Source organism: Aethalodelphis obliquidens, unplaced genomic scaffold (assembly GCF_003676395.1).
Source record: "Aethalodelphis obliquidens isolate GAN/ISIS:26980383/991018 unplaced genomic scaffold, ASM367639v1 scaffold14, whole genome shotgun sequence".
Lineage (NCBI taxonomy): Eukaryota > Metazoa > Chordata > Mammalia > Artiodactyla > Delphinidae > Aethalodelphis > Aethalodelphis obliquidens.
The window spans coordinates 32,027,288-32,046,814 of NW_020837958.1; the positions used below are offsets into that span (position 1 = coordinate 32,027,288).

At 47.2% G+C, this 19,527-nt stretch overlaps 1 protein-coding gene across 16 annotated transcripts in view; it reads right to left on the reverse strand.

Annotated features, from left to right (window-relative positions):
• BMAL1 (basic helix-loop-helix ARNT like 1) overlaps nucleotides 1–19,527 on the reverse strand; it is a 104,420-nt gene that overhangs the window by 10,507 nt on the left and 74,386 nt on the right. For 14 of the 16 annotated variants that reach the window (XM_027115320.1, XM_027115315.1, XM_027115318.1 and 11 more), the window contains 10 exons: nucleotides 19,121–19,159; nucleotides 18,786–18,827; nucleotides 17,030–17,187; nucleotides 15,199–15,278; nucleotides 10,319–10,411; nucleotides 9,071–9,188; nucleotides 6,434–6,583; nucleotides 3,734–3,980; nucleotides 2,123–2,229; nucleotides 588–738 (listed from right to left, as the gene is read on the reverse strand). In XM_027115320.1, coding sequence (XP_026971121.1) covers nucleotides 588–738; nucleotides 2,123–2,229; nucleotides 3,734–3,980; nucleotides 6,434–6,583; nucleotides 9,071–9,188; nucleotides 10,319–10,411; nucleotides 15,199–15,278; nucleotides 17,030–17,187; nucleotides 18,786–18,827; nucleotides 19,121–19,159 — 1,185 coding nt within the window. The remainder of the gene's footprint in view (nucleotides 1–587; nucleotides 739–2,122; nucleotides 2,230–3,733; nucleotides 3,981–6,433; nucleotides 6,584–9,070; nucleotides 9,189–10,318; nucleotides 10,412–15,198; nucleotides 15,279–17,029; nucleotides 17,188–18,785; nucleotides 18,828–19,120; nucleotides 19,160–19,527) is intronic. The other 2 variants (XM_027115325.1, XM_027115322.1) reach the window with 1 other exon arrangement.

Here is a 19,527-nt window from a genome sequence, read left to right on the forward strand (position 1 = left end):
GTGCAGGTGGGGCGCAGTCCAGCGGAGGTGGCGACTGAAGCAGCCCACTGCTGGCCCCAGCCCCTTGATCGGCTCTGCCTACAGGTCGGGGGTTTGGACCTCATGGGGAAGGAGATGTGGGGAGCAGGCCAAAGAGGAGGGCCTTCCCTTCCCTGCTCACCCAGCAGGTGGCAGCCTTTGAGGGGGCATTCCAGGGGCTCAGGCCGCCGCCCGGGGGCGCAGATCCTCGCCCCTCCTCAGCCAAAGCCAGTATGGGCTGGTGAGCCTCTCAAGGATTACCAAGCCTTCCCTCCATAGTGATACCAGTGGATGCCAGGCCTGCGGAACGCAAAGGCTCTACCGGGTAGGAAACGCTGCTGTCTCCGGCAGCAATTCCACCAGCCGGGGCCTCAGAGGTATGAGTACTGAAGCTCACCCCTCGTTAACCACCTTTTGGCTTCCGCCAGTCCCAAGGCTTCACAGGATATCAGCAAGACGGCAGTAAAGGATGCAATACTGGCTGTCACCTGTACCCCCTTTCCCAGGTAAGGGGCCCAAGGCATTTCCCTGTGAAGCAAGGGAGTTTCTGATATACGAAAAACACTTACAAAACAACGGTGTTGGTGGAGACAATGTATTCTACTTCCTTGGTCCAAGGGTTCATGAAACTGAACCACCGACTCCGTAGTGTGATGAAAGAACCATCTTTGATTTTAAACTTATAGCAATTAGTTGTAATCTTTTCTCTTGTCTGTAAAACTGAAAATACAAAGAGACCATGAACATCATTGTTTCCTCAGACAAATGCATTAAACTAACCAAATCCTAAGTGCGCTCGGGCTCCGAGGCCGTCTCTCCTTAATGAGCCATGGGAGCTGGCGCTTCAGAGAACAGGCTGTTTCTGAGGGTCTGACTCTGAGCCTTCCAACCTGCCACTGTTCTTCAGAGTGTATGAAATGAAGGCTCTGGGAATAACTGACTGCATTCTAGACATCTAACTGGAATCAGCTATGAAGTAAACACCACACAACGAGAAGGCACTGTCCAAAGGGCCCATGTTATTTCCCCATCACAAAGCCTGAAGGCAGTACAGCATTTTTAGGACATTTGGATTCAGAGAGGTCACTCACCTATGGAAACCTCATTCTTTCATGTAACAAACATGTAATGAGCATCTTTCATGTGCCAGGCACTGGAGGTAAAAGAGGAGACAGGATGTGACTCCTGCCCTCAGGAGAGGCAGAGGAGATCAGTCTTGAGGGATGAATACAAGTCTGCCAAGGGGAGAGAGGGAAGAACCCAGCACTGCCCGAGGAGTGGCAGGGCCTGGTAGGGCAGGGAATGGAGAGATGGTCAGTGTGGCTGGAGCACAGGCCTCTGCAGGCGGAGATGGGGGCAGGGGTAAAGCGGGGGAGGTGGGTCAGGGCCAGAAGGTGGAGGGCCTTTTGAATGCCTGTCAAGGGTGATTGGGCTTGAGTCTAAAGGCAGGAGGTTTTAAGCATGGATGTGACATTACCAGGCTCGATCTATCAGAGCATAAATGGGATAGTGACGGAAGATGGACTGCGGACAGAAGCGAGTGGGGAGGCCTGTTAGGAGTCCGTCACAATTATCAGGTGGGTACAAGGGCTGAACCAGGGTCTTGGCAGTGGAGGTGGCAGAAAGGGGCCTCTTTGGAAATGCATGTCTGAGGTGAATGAACAGTTCTGATGGAGGAAAAAGTAAAGGAGGGAGTCGATGTTGGTTTCCATCTCAGGAGGCTACACATTTGGCCATGCCATTAATCAAGAGGGAAATGTAGGAGGCGATGCAGGGTTTTGCGGAAAAGAATTGGATCCGTTTGGGCCATACGAAACCTTTGTAGGGTCCAGATAAATCCTCTGAACAAGAGATGCCTTCCGGAAATTGCCCTGGCCCAAGTATAGAAATCTGCTAGGCAGTGGGGTAGGGGGTTATCCGTAAGGGGCTAGATGGGGCTGGGCGAAGCAGAAGCCTCCTCTCCTCACAGATGTCTTGGCCTGAAGACTCCTGGGCTGGTTGACTCCCACGTCACAGAGGCAGATTTCTCTGTGAGGTTACGTGGACTAGTCTAGAAGCAGGGGGGGCACTTTAAACTTAAGACCTGTTGTACAACCCAGCTTACCTTGCCTATGACATTCTGCGAGATGTCCTATGTCATCTTGGTGAAAATATTCATAACATGAGGTGCCTAGAAGTTCTTGTGGTAAATATGCCAAAATAGCTGTTGCCCTAAAAGGGAATTTTTTTTAAAAAAAGAAAAAGCCATTCAGACGATTAACAGCATCTCTGCACCAGCTGAATCCCGCTACAGCCAGTGAAAACAAGGTCAAAGCCGGGTGGGTTCAGAGGGCTTACTACATGGGTTTTGTTTTTTTCTCATGAAACTGACTTTAATCAGGGCTATAAAAACAGAGGGAGGGCTTCCCTGGTGGCGCAGTGGTTGAGAGTCCGCCTGCCGATGCAGGGGACGCGGGTTCGTGCCCCGGTCTGGGAAGATCCCACATGCCGCAGAGCGGCTGGGCCCGTGAGCCATGGCCGCTGAGCCTGCGCGTCCGGAGCCTGTGCTCCGCAACGGGAGAGGCCACAACAGTGAGAGGCCCCACGTACCGCAAAAAAAAAAAAAACAGAGGGAAAGAAAGCAAAGAATCCTTTCAAAGGGGCTGTTAGCACAAGATATCAAATTTTAGGAGGTTTAAAAGTAGTAACTGTATTAGATAAAAATGTGGTCGAACTCTAAACTCCAGGGCAAAGCTTCTCCAATTTACCGGCTGCTTTTTAGCAGGATGACCAAACACCAGACGCTCCAGCAGCGGGGCCCACAAGGACCTTGAGAGGTGGCCGCCTCCTTTTCCAGTATTTAGTGACTATTATCTAATAGCCAGAAAAATTACTACCCTGTGAATACTCTTAAGGAGGCAGCAGAGAACAGTGGAAATTTGGGGACATCTGGGTTCTTAGCCCAGGTCTACTGCCGATGGGTTGTGAATTCTGGAGAAGGCCAGGCTTCAGGCTGAGTCTCAGTTCAACCACCATAAAAAATGAGACTGGACTAGATCAGTGTTGTCCAGAAGAACTTTCTGAGAAGACAGAAATGTTCTACCTATGTGGGAATAGAATCTAAAAAAGAGTGGATATATGTATATGTATAACTGATTCACTTTGCTGTACTGTAGAAACTAACACAACATTGTAAGTCAACTATACTCCAATAAAAATTAATTAAAAAAAAAAGAAATGTTCTGCATGGATACCATTAGACACATGTGTCTGCTAAGTACTTGAAATGTAGCTAGTGAGCCTGAGGAATTGAATTTTTAATTTAATTTAAATTGATTAAATTAAAATTAAATTGCCATATGGGGTTACTATAGCAGATGACTGACTGTATTGACAGCTCAGGACTAATCTTTTCCGAGTCCCACATGCCAGAATTTCAGTCACAGTAATTAATGGTCCTGGAACCTTCCATGGATTCAGATAGCATACTATGCCTACTATTTCTCTTTTAGCCATGGACATCAAACCACCCCACTTCATTGTCTCTACATGCCAAAGAATGACATGGAGAAAAATCTCTGTATTTATGATGATAACCCACTGGGTCTCATTGTTCATCAGATACACCCATCATTTCCTTCTCTCTATCCCTAAGAAAGACAGCCGATGGCCCAGTCTTCTCTGCTTTACTCATTGTTCTACCATCATTGTTCAAGTGTAATGTGCAGACTCTTACCTCTGGTCTACAAAAACAAACTTCCCATCTATTGCATGCCGAGAGACATATTCCATAGATTTCACCCTGATTTCCCCGTTCGCCGGTTGTGGAACCATGTGAGAGTGCAGTCGTCCGATGGCGACAAGGCAGCTGAGATTACACCCCTCGTTGTCTGGTTCGTTGTCTTCGTCTAGCCCCATTTTTGTGGGCGGCCAACTTTTCAAATAGCCTGTGCTGTGGATTGTGCAGAAGCTTTTTCGATCTGCTAGAAAGCAAAGTCCATGGTCAATGTCAGTGTGGCTTTGGGGCCTGGGGGCACAGGCAGCCTAGTCGGGGGATGTAGGTAGGGAATCAAAATATAAAAACCAAAGCCTTACTGTCCAGAAGTTAGCATCTAGTGAGAGAGAAGACAGAAAAAACAGGTATCATCCAGTGTCACATACGCCTTGTAGAGCTGGTTACAGCAAAAGGGCATCACATGCACCAAGGAAGCAGGAGCTAAATCTCCCTGGGGAGAAGCAGGCCGCCCCGAAGAACTACGAAGGAGGTGGATCAAGAAGGATGAGCACTGGGTAAGGGACCAGAATCTGTAAAGGTCTGAGAACATACAAAGGCACAGAGAGGCATCCTGTACAGGAGACAGCAAAAAGCTCCGTGTGGTCGAAGGGAAAAGGGAGGCGCTGGGGGTGGAGTTGGAAGGGCAGGCTGGGAGCATATCGTCGGAGCCTTGGATTATTTGCTCACAAATGTGTTAACCTTTTCCAGGTAGGAAATGGAGAGCTTCTGAAGGTGTTTAAGTGGGGAAACAGCAAAATCACATCGTGATTTGGATGTTCTAGGAGCAGAGTGTTGGGTGAACTGGAAGACATGCACGAGATGCTGAGGACTGTACCATGGCAGTGCCGTGAAGATGAGGCAGGGCAGGACACAGGAGAAATTTCTGAGCTTGAACTGCTGGGATTTGGTATGAGTACCAAAATATTTGGTATGAAAAAAGAAAATAAAGATGACTCCAACTTTTTCAGATTGAGTGGTTAGCTGGTATTATACAATTTATTGACTCAGGGCAGAGAATACAGAGTAAGTTTTAGAGGAGGGGGAGAAAAGATTTCAATTTGGGACACATTAAGTGTGGAGCACCTGTGGATTCCAGCAGTAACACATCCTTATGGAATAGTTTACCAAGCATCAGGTCTGTGCTAGTTACTGGGAAACAGTGGAAAACAAATCAGACCTGCCTTTGTGGAATTCACAGTCTAATGGGGGAGAGATATTTTAAACAAATAACTACATAACTGCAACTGTAAGCAAGTGTTAGAAAGAAAACCTACAGGGTGCTACAAGCAGACATAAGGCAGCCTGAGGGAGGGAGGGAGTGACAGACATTGAGGTCCACTCTAAAGGACGAGCTCGAGTGAGTCAGGGAGGGGAGCTGGTGGCGAGAGAGGGGCATTCCCGTCAGAGGTGACAGAGCATACGGAGACTTTGGGTAGAAAGGGTTTGGAGGCATCAAAAGGAGGTCAGCAAGTCTCAAACGTATGGAGTAGTGTCAGGGGCAGAGGTTTGCAAAGTCACATGAAGGATTTTAAACTTTTCTTCAAGAGCAGCGGGAACCACTGATGGGTTTAAAACGGGGCTGATACGAAGATTTGCTTTTTTTCTTCTTCTATTTTTTGGCCACGCATGCGGGAGTTCCCCAACTAGGGATCGAACCTGCACCCCCTGCAATGGAAGCGTGGCGTCTTAACCACTGGACAGCCAGAGAAGTCCCAAGATTTGCTTTTAGAAAGGTCACTCTGGCCACGTGAGGGGCTGGAAAGCGTGAGGAGCCTGCTTCACCAGGCCTGTGAGATCCAGGGTAGCCTCCATCTAGCGACAGTAACAGTAAACATGGAGGTGGGTAAACATACTTCAGATAACTTCTGCAGGGGCAATTCATGGCAGCAAGACATTATAACTGACTAGATCAGGAGGGAGGGAAAGGGGGTGAGGGTGCCCCCCAGGCTTCTAGCACGCACAGCTAGATGGACAGTAGTGCCATTTACCTTCGAGGGGAAGCTCAGGTGGTTACTTCTACATATATCACGTTTGAGATGCCCTTGAGATGTCCAAGCAGGTAGATTAAATAAGCAGTTAATTTACAAATCTGGAGTTCAAAAGAGAAGTGCAGGCTAGACATATGAACTTGGAAGTTAGTGGCATATAAATGTCATTGAAAGCTAAGGGGGCAGATGACATTACCTATGGATGAGTATATATATACTCTTAAGAGAAGAAGGCTGGGGACAGAAGAGGAGGAAGCAACAAAAGGAACCCGGAAGAAAGCCCGGAGTGGGAGAGGACAGGAAGAAAAACACTTCACAATGGAAGAAAAATGAGAAGTGTCCACTGCACTTAGCCACCTGCAGGCACTGGTGAACTTAGAATAATTCTGGTGGGCTCGTGGGTGCTGGGGAGGCAGGGGGCTGTGACTTAGAGAGTATTCTTTCCCAACCACAGGAAAACAAACAGGACTTAAACAGAGGGAGCCTTCCCACAAACCTGTGTCATCGTGACACCATCAGGGCCTTCCAGCTCCCCCCCCACCGCTCCCCAACCGCCCCCATTGAAGGGGGGCTAGTGAGGTCCTGGCTGCAATCCTGGGACCCGCTGCTCTGAGCCCACCCCCTGCTGAGCGCTCCACCTGTGATAGGATTTAAAGAACTGTTAAGTGGTTACCTTTTTTCTTTGAGCAGGTGGAGGGGAAATCCTTGTCTTCAACCTTTACGGAAGGCCTGTTACACTTCATCCTACAGAAGAAAGAACGCCGTGCTCCAGAACATAATCGAGATGGCCCAGGGGTTATATCTGTTTTAACTGGAAGTCCAGCTGCAAATCAATACACAAAATGTGATAAACTGAGGGTAGTGTTGTCTGTCAGGAGGGGGAGTGTGCCCTTGAAGAAAGTCTTTTCTTTCCTGCCTTGCTGTTCTGTAACAATGACGTGACAATAACCCTTCTCCTCAGTCTAGGCCTTAACAGATGCTGTATGGACAGGGGCGCTGTCAACCCGGAATGCTTACAGATCACAAAGAATGCAGCGACTGATGAACGGACTAGGTGCTCCAGGGAATAAAGAAATACACACAGGGTTCCTGTCCAGCAGGAGTGGACGGCTGAGAAGGGGAGATGGAAGTTCACCAGGAAAAGACTAATGATAACACAACGTGACGTATGAGTGATCAGTGCCAAGTAAATGGCAGAAACAATCGGTGTTTCCCAGAGGCAGAAGCAGGTGGGCTGGGACTTGGAGGATGGGCAAGACCTGGATACTGGAATGGAAAGGAGGCAGCAGGACTGCCTTAAGTTCTCAACCCTGGCTGGATGCCAGAACCGCCGGATGCTTCATCAACCTGCAGATTCTGGGACCCCATTCTAGATCTGTGCTTCCCAGTGTGGTAGCCACTAGCTACGACGCAGCTATTGAGAAGATGAAATTGGAGGTGTGCTGTACGTGTGAATGAAAACAGGATTTCAAAGACTTAGTACCAGAAAAAATGTAAAAGACCTCATTTTGGATTTAGTGTTAAATAAAATACAGTATTAAAGATAATTCTGCATTTATTTTCACTTTTTTAAACGTAGCTACCAGAAAATTTTAAATCATGTAAATTTCACATATAAACTAGCTCATATCTGTGGTCTGAATTATGGTTCGGCCCAACTGAATTAGAGTCTCTGGAGAAAAAGCATGACTGTGATCCTGATAGAAACATGGGCTACTTGTCGGTGCAGAAGCCGGGGCTGCAGATCACGTCTGGGGGGAACAAGCGCCCACTGCCCACCGCGGGAGCAGCCATCACAGGAATGGCTACTGCCGGGGGCTCCTCCTGGGTCTCCCTGCTCTCACCTACCTCCCGCACTGCTGCCTCAGTGATCCTCCCCGAATGCCAATCCGAGCCCGCCCCGCCTGGTTCACAGCCCTTCACTGTGTCCCCACAGATGAAAAGGTCTTCGTGGTCCAGCCCTCTCCCTCCCCTGCATGTTCTGTTCCAGCAGCACCGGCAGCCCACAGCACCGCACGTCTGCACCCGTCCACAAATCATTTCTTCTGCTCCTTTCCTCCCTTCATCATTTGGCAAACACTAATTCATCTTTTCAAACCCACCTGGAGCTGTCACCTGCTCCGTGATGCCTGTACCCACGCCCACGTGAGAATTAATCATCGTTCTCTATGCCTGGCACTACATCTATGGCTGCACCCATTATGAATGGCGCTGTCTCCTTGTCTCCCTGACTACATGGTAAGAGCTTTAGAGGCAAGGACCAAACAGCATTCATCTTTCTCTTCTGAGGTCACTAAAAAAATTGCAGGACCCTACTATAAAGGGCAACAGGTACCAGGGACTGCATTGTACTTACAGGAAGAAGAGGAGTGCCTTAGTGAAAAGGATGATTTAAAGGAGATTCTTCTGGTGGTTATTTCCTTCCAGAGATTACAATGGAGAGCTTGGAAGCAAGAAACTAGTTAGGCTATGATGGCACTGGGCCAAGGTGAATATACCATGTTGTGCTTACTCTGTGCTGGAAACTATGTACTCCGTTATTAGCATATTAAATCCTCACAACTTGATGAAATAGGTAACATTTTGCAGATAAAGAAGCTGAGGCACAGAGAGGTTAAGTAACTTGCTCAAGGTCACACAGCTAGTAAATGGTGGAGCCAAGATGCGAGCCCTGCATTTGACTCAGAGTCTGTGCTCTTAACTGCTGGAGTGCACAGCACCCCCATGGGGCTGAAGGAGAAGAGAGCTTCTGTGGCCTCACACAGGAGGCAGGGAGCGGGTGCAGGAGCAGGAAGCTGGGGGAGAACGTGAGTGGTGGCCTGCTGCAAGAAGGAAGCAGGGAGGCGGGCAGAAGGGCGGGGCAGGGCATCTAATGAAGAACCACTTTGGTCAAAGAAGCGTCACATTTACACTTGAAGTTTTCTTACTTTCATCTTATGAGGCTGCATGAGTGCAACTCAGATAAGTAGAGGTGATTTTTTCAGGGGGAACAAATCAAACTGATGTGAACCCTTTTAACGCAGGAACATACAACTTGGAATTTTTAGATTCTGAAAAAAAAATGACTAAAAATCAGAAAGAATCAAATGAAAGTAGCTGTTTCTCCTCTCACGAGTTTGGACATTGAATTTTTTTCTTCTTTCTTCTCTTCTAACATAAACAATCCCACTGAGCCAAAGACAGCACCTGGGACCCAGATAAAGGGCAGAGAGGTAGGAACCCAGAGGCTGAGGTCCGCACACACTGCTCAGCCCGGCGCTCAGCCGTCTGGGCAGGCAGCTGAGGAAGCAGCGGCGGATCCCAAACTCACTTTTTGCATCTATGAGCCGCTCCCGGGGTGCAGTATCAGAGGAGGAGAGCTGCTCCTTGACTTTGGCGATATCTTTAGGATGCAGGTAGTCAAATAAACTCTGACCAATCAGATCATTCTGTGGGAATGTATCATCAAAAAGGACAAGTCAACGGCACGTGGAACATACATTAACCAACAAGGGCTTGGCCTTTACTCTGCATTTTTAAGCACGAGAATTTCAAATATTTCATGTGTTAACATGTACACACGTCCAGTCACTTTGCCTAGATATAGACACAATGAATGAGGCACTGGGAGTGTGGTTTTGATAAGACACGAAGGCAAAAGGGCTCAACCACATACATAAATAGTTCATGCTCCTCTACGGCAAAAGTCTTTCAGTATGTATTCCTTTTCATTTATTTCTGAGGCCCACAGATTTCCTTCTAAGACCTCAGAGGGAGGAATGTAGGGCGTGGGCTCTGACTCTAGCTCCATTAAACCTCTGTTCTTAAACAAGTTGTGTCATACTATTCGCCTCACTAGCCTAATTGTTAGCAGAGATAAAAATAACTTCTTCCATAGCTTTGCTCTAAGACTAAAAAGAGCAAAACACCTTGGAAACACTAAATTTACATTAATTCTAATTTATATAAATGTTATTTTGATTCTGCAATTCTTCTGCTTTACTAAGTTTCCATGCAAATACCAGCATGTGAATGAGTGAATGAATGAAAAAAACGAGTAAAAACTCTAGGGACAAAATAGGTGAAAAGCTCTGTTCTAGAAGCATTTATAAATGGTTATCTTATATGATCTTACAAACGGTCATAGATTGTATGGATTATTACAATCATTTTTTAGAGGACGCTGAGGTTCAACAGAGCTAATAAGTGACATATCACTGTTAACACAGTATGGGTGGATTCCCATTTTTCTTATTCCCTGGTATTGTATGGTCTGCCTACCTGTCTTCCTTGTCAGACAGCCCCTTGCCCCCCTACCCCTACACTGTGGGCTATTTATCTTGCAGCAGTGAGAAAGTTACAATGCTGATAAGGTCGAACTTCCCAGTGGGGGAAGCACATTAAAGGAAGTTTTCTAAGTTTATATTCATTTCTGTGTACAGAATCTTCTGGAAGAAGGATGGGGTGGGGGAATATATAAGCACTTCACATGTCACTTGTCCACCATAATTATTCTGAGAAGTGGGGTGACCTTTTTGGCTGCTGTGAGGCTGCCCAGAACCAGCAGCAGGAGCAGTACCTGGCTGTAGTTGAGGATCTTGAAGACAGACTCTGACACAAAGAGGATCTTCCCTCGGTCACATCCTACGACAAACAAAAATCCATCTGCTGCCTAATCAGGAGAAATGGATAATCAATTTATCACACTTTAGGAAACATGATTTATAGTCACTCTGATAGCAAATAAGGATTGTTTTCTAAGTATCCAAAGCACAGGACTGCAGTCATTGACAGTTTCACAGGTATCCTGAGAACAGGATGTTCAGAACAAATGCCTTCCGAGAATAGTAAGATTCTCTCCAAGGCGGATATACACACATGTATTATCTAATGATTACAGGGGATAGTGCCATTAGAGTAAGTTCTGTTTCAAGGCAGAACTCAGCTTAAGAATTTTCCTTTGACTGCATGAAGGTCCAGAGAAATACATTTCATTGCTCTAAGTATAACAATGCTGTAATATCATAGAATCTGAGAGCGGAAGGAAACTTTAGGATCAGAACCCCCTGGTCCAATATCGCAGCCTCCATCTGTCCTCAACTCGAACACCTCCATTTCCAGGGAGCTCTCGGGAACAGTGGTTCTCAACATTTGAAGTGGGGTTTGCTTTTGGTTTTTTACGCTGATGGTCTGGAATGGGGCTAGATCACTGGTATGATTATTACCCCCTCCCCATCCCACCCTTACCCCCACCCCAAAGTGATTCTAACGTACACAGGCTCGAGAAGTACTGCTCCCAAGTATTATCGCTTGACCCAGGGCTGGGCTGTTTGTATCCTAAATTATACAAAAAAAGAAAAGCAAAAATTTCCCCTTTCTTTTCACCTCTTCTTCACTTTAAATACAGGTAAAAATCCAAAGGGCCAGTAAAGATAGGTGTGGAGACAGGACAGTATTTGTTGGATAGACTGAAGCAGGTAAACACCAAAGCTACGGTACCTGAGAGCTTAGGATGTTTTGTGCATGTGTGACTGAATCCTATCCACGACTTTCCAGGCGGGCAACTACTCAACTCCTGCCGGGGCCTTCCCGGTGCCAGGGAGGTGCTCCGTTCTCTACCACGCACTTGCTCTACATTCAGCTACCACGGGCTAAATCACAGTGCGTCATCATCTTGCGTTATTTGCTGGGCCGCAGCCTGTCCTTTGGAAGAATCTAGAGAACCCTTTTCCACAAAAGGGCCTTCGGGATGCAGTTTAATTCAAAGAACTAGGAAATGAATTCATGTGCCAGAAGGTAACAGAATGGTACATGCACTTGTGCTGGGATAAAAGAAGTGAGTAAAAGGGGAACAGATTCACTATTGCTGTGAGAGGGCTTGGCAGGCTGTCCTGCCAGAAGGAAGCTGGGGATGATCCTTTCCTAAGTTAGGTCTCTGAGCTGGCCCAGGGGCAAGGGATGACGGTGAGGGGGAAGCGACTTCCCAAGCACCATCTGCTGGAAGCCTCATTCTGTCAAAAAAGAGAGTATTAATAACTTCCTCACTTGCCTTGCTGACAATCTCATATCTAACGAGAGAAGAGAGTATTTTGAGGCTTTTCATTAATGAAGTGATGTGGCACAAAAGATGCCTGGGAAGAAGGTGCTCGTGACATCCTGGAAAAAATGCTGGGCAGAGTCAGGCCCAAACTGGTGACACGAGTGCAGTGGATTTGAACACATGCAGGGGAGGGAGAGGAGGTTCCAGAGGCTGGTGAACACGGTCAGCACAGGGGAGGCACAAAACATTCCGACACCGCTTTACTAGGGCAGATAAACACCAGCAGGTGAAGAAGCTGGGGCTGAGGAGACAGCCAGAGGGCAGAGGGGTGAGACACGAGCACCACGGGGCCAGAAGACCAGGGCAGGCTCGCCCTCAGGGAGGACGGTGTTAAGTTAATGAATGACACGGAGCCGAAGCAGCCGCCACGTTTTCAAAACTCGGGACATACAGGATTCAGACACTACAAACTGATCAGGTTCACTGCTCCCTGACACGCCGGTTATTAAAGATATTTTGAAAGCACTTAGTAAAGAATGCTATTAGTCAGATTTGCACTGGTAAGGAAAAGTGGAAGTCCAGTTCCTGCTGCCAAACCGTTCAAACATCATCTGAGTGGACCCTGCCATCTGTTGAAGCAAATTCCCAAGAACTGGGCACCTGGAAGCGGCAAGGAATCAGACAGTACTTCACAGCCACTGAGATGGGCCAGAGATGTGAGAAAAGTTCCATCAGGGAAGACAAGTCACCACTGACGTTGTCTGAGAGACAAGAGCAGAAAAGGCAAGCCCAAGATAAAGTATTTAGTTTGGATAGCATTAAAACTCTTACTCCAGACCTTGATAAGTGTGGGCATCTAATAGGAAATCATTCAGAAAAGCAGCAACAAGACAATTATTAAGCACTTGTCATCACAAAAAGAGCTGGTTTTATACATATACACACATATATATTTTTTTCTTTAAAAACACCAATTTGGACTTCCCTCGTGGTGCAGTGGTTGAGAATCTGCCAATGCAGGGGACACGGGTTCGAGCCCTGGTCTGGGAAGATCCCACATGCCGCGGAGCAACTAGGCCCGTGCGCCACAACTACCGAGCCTGCGCTCTAGAGCCCGTGAGCCGCAGCTGCTGAGCCCACGTACCACAACTGCTAAAGCTCCCGTGCCTAGAGCCAACGTTCCACAACAAGAGAAGCCACCACAATGAGAAGCCCGCACACCACAACGAAGAGTAGCCCCCGCTCGCCGCAACTAGAGAAAGCCCGCGCCCAGCAACGAAGACCCAACACAGTCAAAAAAATAAAATAAAATTTTAAAAAGTACCAAATTATCAGTATGGCAATTAGGACCAGCTACATAATATGTAGGGCCCAGTACAAAATGAAAATGTAGGGACCCTTGTTCTCAAATACAATTTTCAAGATGGCGACAGCAGAGCATTAAACCAAGTGCCAGGCCCTGTGTGACTGCATAGGTTGCATGCCCGTGAGGCCAGCCCTGGTGGTCTCTCTGGAGATGCTGCAGGTACAGTTTACATCTTAACTCCAGCAAGTCCTCCCTGAGAACAAGGACATCTTTATGAAAAGGATGGAGAGGTGAGGGCAGAGTTGGGTCTTCTGAGCATGCCTTGAGAGGTAACCAAATGACCATCGCCAACTTCCTGAGAAGCCTTGGTCCCACCCTACAGTGTTTATCAGTGATTGGATGTTTGTAGGACAGGGCCATGCATAACCAGTAAGTCCTAAAGTGTTTGCTCAATTAGCTAGTGAATGAAAATGGAAGACAGAAGACATACCTATCCAAGCTTCAACTCACATGAAGCTCTGAAGAATCGCTAATGATAAGCTGGAATATGGGACTATCCAATAAATAGATACTTACTGGATGGATAAAAGAGAAGTTCAAAAAAACTGCACCTACGCACGATGGAAAAAACCCGGCCCAACAATAATTCACGTACAAGAGCCGGGGAGGGCCACTATTACAGCTACCCCGGATGTGGCTTCTACTGCAAGGGAGGCTACCAGGCCATCCAACCCCAGGCCAATCAGGCCACAGCTGGAGTTCCAGTGGCAGCCACTCCTGGAGGGAAATCTAGCAGACAGATGCGGTTCTGTAATGTGTGGCAACCGCTGCTCCCGACCCCCTTCTCTCCTGCCTGTGTCTACGATACTTGTTCTGCAACATGACTTGCAGCTATGGGGGACCAGGTGACATCTTCTGGATAAGCTGAAGTCCACTACTGTGCTTCCAGGAAGGTGCATCCTTTCTTGGTACAAAAGACGGCTGGCCTGGAGCCTCCCCTGCCCTTTTTCTGGCTGATCCGCTACTGAGAGCTGGCACAGGCCGTCTCACTCCAATGAGGCAACAAGCTACATGCTAGCTCAGCAGGGTTGTGTGAGAGGACAGAAAGAGCCTGGTTCCTGCTGACCTCACTGAACCTCTATACGAGCCCCTCACAGCCTACCCCAGGACTGGCTATGCTGGAGAAACAAAGCCCTGTTTATTCAACACGTCTTCTGTTCCTTGCATTTAATACAGCACGTCACGAGGGGATGGATAGAGACTATTGGAACGAGCAGGCAGGCCAGGCTTACAGAGGGCCTGAAGCCGGGGTGAGCTGAAAATGGGTAGCGAAGATGCAAAAATGCAGCTGGACTAGCCTCTGTGCCGGGGCTTTGCAAACTTCTGCTCAGAGAAGTGAGGTCAGCCCTGGCTGTGGCGAGATGGGGCAGGTATCCTTGCCTTAAGTTAGGTTTCTCTGTTTCTCTTTTCACAGTTTGCAAGAGAACACGTTTCTGAATTTGGTGTCTCTCCCTTCAATTTCCAAGTGAATCTCGCTCTACCCAGAGCAGACCTGACTCAGCACAGAAGCCGGGTTCCCGCAGTGCCACCTCAGCTGCCTCTCTGCAGAGCCTGGCAGGAGAAAGTGAGCACTGCAGTCACGCAGGTGAAAGCATCGCCTCCTCCACTTACTTTCCTCCTCAGGCCATGGTGTCTTTGGAAGCTTGTTGTTTTGATGGAATTTTGGTATAAAGATTTAGGTGGCTGTTTTTGTGCTAGTGGTTAAGTGATGAGAGAAATTCTCAGCTGCTCTCAGTTTCAGTCCCTTTCTAAAACCCTCCTATTCAGGAAGGGGATTCTTCATTACCTCCTATTCTAACAAAATGTGCTCTTCTTATTTAAAGTCCCAGTAGCATAGACCTTCAATTTTTGCTTGAGCAAGGGTAGAAGAGGAGGGTCTCAGGGAAGAGATGTGAAGCCTGTTCAAACAGTAAGAACAAGGTGGAGACCCCAAAAGAGGACGTGAGCCTAAGCTAGTTCAGTGTTGAGACATCAAATTCCCACACGCTGGTGCTTAACTCTGAAATTTGTAAAAATAAATGTTGTGTAAAACAATCCCATAATTGCAACATACCCTGAGAATAAGGTGTTTCAATTCATCATCTGAGAGAAAAGTCGGTTTGTAGTTTGCTTCTGTGTATGGATTGGTGGCACCTTACAGGGGAAAAAAGAGAAAGCGTTGGAACACTGTATTTTCAGATGTCTCATTCCATTCGACTGCCTCAAACCTTCCAGATGCGGCCAGTCCTTACCACCTGGGGTCGAAATTTTGTCTTCTTTTTCCTTTACGGAGACAGGGCTAGATCTGACTTTGGACAGGAGCCTCTAATGCCAAAGAGAATTCCACCGAAAAGCAAACACTGCTGCCCACAGGAGACTTAGCAAGCTTGCTTTTGTCACTATAGTGAAAATCAGGAGCTGCCACAAGTTAAAAAACTGCTTCTAAGAGAGAAGGCAGCTCTAGGAGCAAACTGGTAGAGACTCCTGGGAGGTTCCCTCCTCCCAAGATCTATATTAAATGGGTTGTCTAGCGGTTGCTCAAATCTCCACTCTAAATGTTCTTGGGAAATCATCCAGACTGCCAGGCCCTGAGTAAACACCCTGTAGAAGGCATTTACTGAGAGCTCCTCTTCATCAGGGTTGAATTAAATGAGCTTGGCAACCCGGAGAAATGCATTTCTTCAGTAAGTGCAACTCGAGCTCCCAGGACTGGAAGGCACAAGACTTATGTTTAAAAGGCTGTCAATCTGGCATCTTTCAGGAGAATAACTTAGAGAAAAATGCCAGCAGGAAATGACTTGAAATCTGCAGAATGGTTAGTAAAGGAGTGAAGAAGTAAAATGAAACGATCTATAACAATTCCAAGTACCACCGGGAAGGAGGGAAACAGAACGTGTCCTGACTTTCATATCAACCAACAAGGCACGTGTTACTGACCCACGTCCCTGCTTTTTAGGGTAACTTGAGCTCTGCCACTCTTTTCCTTCCAATGTAATAGAAATTAGTTATGATTTAATCTCTATCTTCACTAATATGAATTTTAAAATGCCATTCTCCAGGCAAAGGACACAACATTTATATTTTTGAATAATGATCAAAAGTCAGACAAAACCAGCTACTTCTCATTTCCGGTGGCTTTGTAGAAATATAAAAGATGTAATTCTTTTACCACACAGGTCAGAGATCTGAGTGAGTGCCCACTTTCCAATTTCCTCAAATAGTCCAAGACTAGCTGTGGAAAATTCCAGGAACCGCATTCACTAAAGTGCCTGATACAGTTTGGATTTCTCCTGTGGTGTGGATAAGTCACTTCCACGTCTCTGCCTCTGTTTTCTCACCCTCCCCGCACTCAGAAAAGAAGGAAAACACTGCTTCCCTCATAAAGAGTTGATCTGGTTTGGGAAAATTCCAGGAAGATGAAAATATCATCAGTGTTCATTCCTGACGATAAAACGCAGCAAGTCCCACCAACCAGTGACTCACTCTTCAAAAGGAACCATGATGAATTTTCCTCTTCAAAACTGAAACTGACTTTCCTGTGTCACTAAGGGCACCTACATTTCTGATGTATAGCATTGTATGCGTGGGGCCCAGGCACCACATATGCACAAGCTGGCCCTTCAGCAGGGTCCTCTCTGACATGTATGCGCATATACACACGCACAGGACATAGCCTCCACCCTCTGGAGACGTAGGACAGCAAAACTGCATCTTGATACCCACAGAAGCTCAACAATCGTTTCATTTGGCATCAGGTCTATTGCTGAAAATGACAGGCATATTACTCAAGGCTACACATTTGCAAGTAATAAACACTTGTCCCTAAGGAGACTCGGGAACATTCTAGGAAAGGGTGGTAACATTTGTGAGCAAGGGCATAAAGGACAATAAAGCCGGGATCTCACCTCGTAATGTTTTCATGTGCTGAACAGCCATCCTCAGCACGGTAAGTTTATCTAATTTCCTGGACATCGCGTTGCACGTTGGTACCAAAGAAGCCAGTTCATCAATAAAACTGTTCATTTTATCCCGACGCCTCTTTTCAATCTGGCTGTGAGCTTCCCTGAACAACAATATGAAAAATGATTTCTGTAAAATGTAACAGAGCATCAAGGAAACGATGAAAATAAATTATAGCTGTTTTCAATATTCATCTGTCAAGGCAAATTTAGAATCTGCAGAATGTTTCAAACTAGGCCTTCCTACTAAAGTCACCCAAAAAAGTGGGCTCACTGCCAGGTCAGTATTAGGTTTTTTTTTATGCTCACCTCATCCTTAGAATTGAGAAATATTACAAAAACTGTCTTTTCAGAGTAAACTGAGCTGTTAATTTCTCCTCATTTCTTTTCCTCTCAGCCCCGATAAAGTTGGATTTTAAGACAGGGGTGAAGGAAAGAAGGGAGGTGGAGAATTCAAAGGGCAAAGCATCCGGAACAGACATCTGTGAGGGCGCCACGCTGAGCTGTCTCTGAGGTTTGTGGGGAGCCTGCTGTGTGGCCCGTCGGAGACCGACTGATTGAGACACCAGGTAACTAACGCCACTGTCCTTGGATCGGCCATGACCCCACCTAGACGCAGCACTTGCTACATCTGTCCCCAAGAGTTTCCACTGAGGAATGTCAACACGCCTTCCTCCCTGGAATTGCTGCCTGCCGAGTCAGCGTGACACTTCCATGGGCACACACTCCCTCCCTGACTGGTTTGCACCAGTCATTCGTGACTGTCCCCCTCAAGAGGTGTGTCAACAGGGCTTCCCTGGTGGCGCAGTGGTTGAGAGTCCGCCTGCCGATGCAGGGGACACGGGTTCGTGCCCCGGTCCGGGAAGATCCCACATGCTGCGGAGCGGCTGGGCCTGTGAGCCATGGCCGCTGAGCCTGCGCGTCCGGAGCCTGTGCTCCGCAGGGGAGAGGCCACAACAGTGAGAGGCCCATGTACCGCAAAAAAAAAAAAAAAAAAAAAAAAAAAAAAAAAAAAGAGGTGTGTCAACAGTGGAAACGTAGTTTGCTGCCACTGCCACAGCAACAGGACCGTGGGATCTCTTGCCAAAGCTGGTCCACGAGGGAAAAGCCAGAACTGTCGGTCAAATTCTGCAGCCCCTGGTTCTGTGTCACGATACAGACTCAAATGGCCCTGGGGCTACTGGCAGAAGAGCTCAGGATCTGCATGGAAAGGAGTCGCAGGCATGGTTGGAAGCAGGAAAGACGGAGTTAGAGAATCTCCTCGAGGGAGCAGGGCACCCCCAGGTCTAGCCTTCAACTGCACCTTGCAGAGCAATAAGGGCACTTTCAGAGGCTTGGGACAGGCCGGGGAACCGAGTCACTGAGCCAGGTCTCCCCGAAGGGCCCTGAGTCAGGAAGGAGTAACCTGCTGAAGACGGAGAAAACCTTTAGCCTTGATTTATCTTCTGCTCCCTCCAAAGCCCCCTTCCAGTTAACTGTGCTTAGACAGCAAAGAGTGAAGGCAGCTCAGCCTGGAGGGATGGAGGGAGTGGAAGAAGGCCACATCAAGCCCGGGCCCCCCATCCCCTTCCTCCTTCCCTAAGGACGTGACAGTGTCGAAGACCGTCTGACAGACAAGGACCAGATATGCAGAGCCTCCTTGGCTACACACCAAGCAACCAAACTAGGACAGTTTATAGACAGAATGAGGGTCCAAGCTCACCTTGCATTTTTGATCCTTCCTTGGTGCTCTGTGTATTCTAACCTGGAAAAAAAAAAAAAGAAGAAACACAATGTCCTGGAGATTGACAGCAGTTACACATCTGTTTTCTTCCCTGCCTTAGCCCTGTCATCTCTACATGACACACAAGAGCTTTGGTTGTTGGCCACACTGGGGGTGGGGGGAGGGAGACAAGTTCAAGCCCATAGGCTCAAGGCCTCCTTGCTTATCCCGAATCAAGGACATGGATGGAGCCTGCACCACGTAACAGAATGTTTAATTATGCAAAGAAAATGGCTCTAAGGATGCTGAAGTTCAAATGACTAGATTCATGGTACCTTCCATGAGGGTCGTCTTTGTCTGTGTCCATGCTTTCTCTGAGAAAACAAAAGAGAATGTGACTGTTAAGACATACAAAATAGCTTCTTATCTAATACAGAAGGCCCTCATTTATCCAGAAACCAAGCAATTAGAAAGCTCAAATAGTCATAGTATTGACTCTTGATGTATAAAAGTAAAACAAACAAAACCAACTTGAACCTACTATAAAACCCAGACCAAACAAAAGTTATATATACCGTCTCAATAGAGTTCTCGTGTTAACATATTTTTACCGTATTGATTGTTTGAGAAAATTGGGAATACATACAGCATTTATGGAAACTCTTAGGTAACCAGAGTATCTGAGTAACTGTAACACCTCATTCCCCCCCGCATCATTCTGGATAAATGGGGTTCATACATT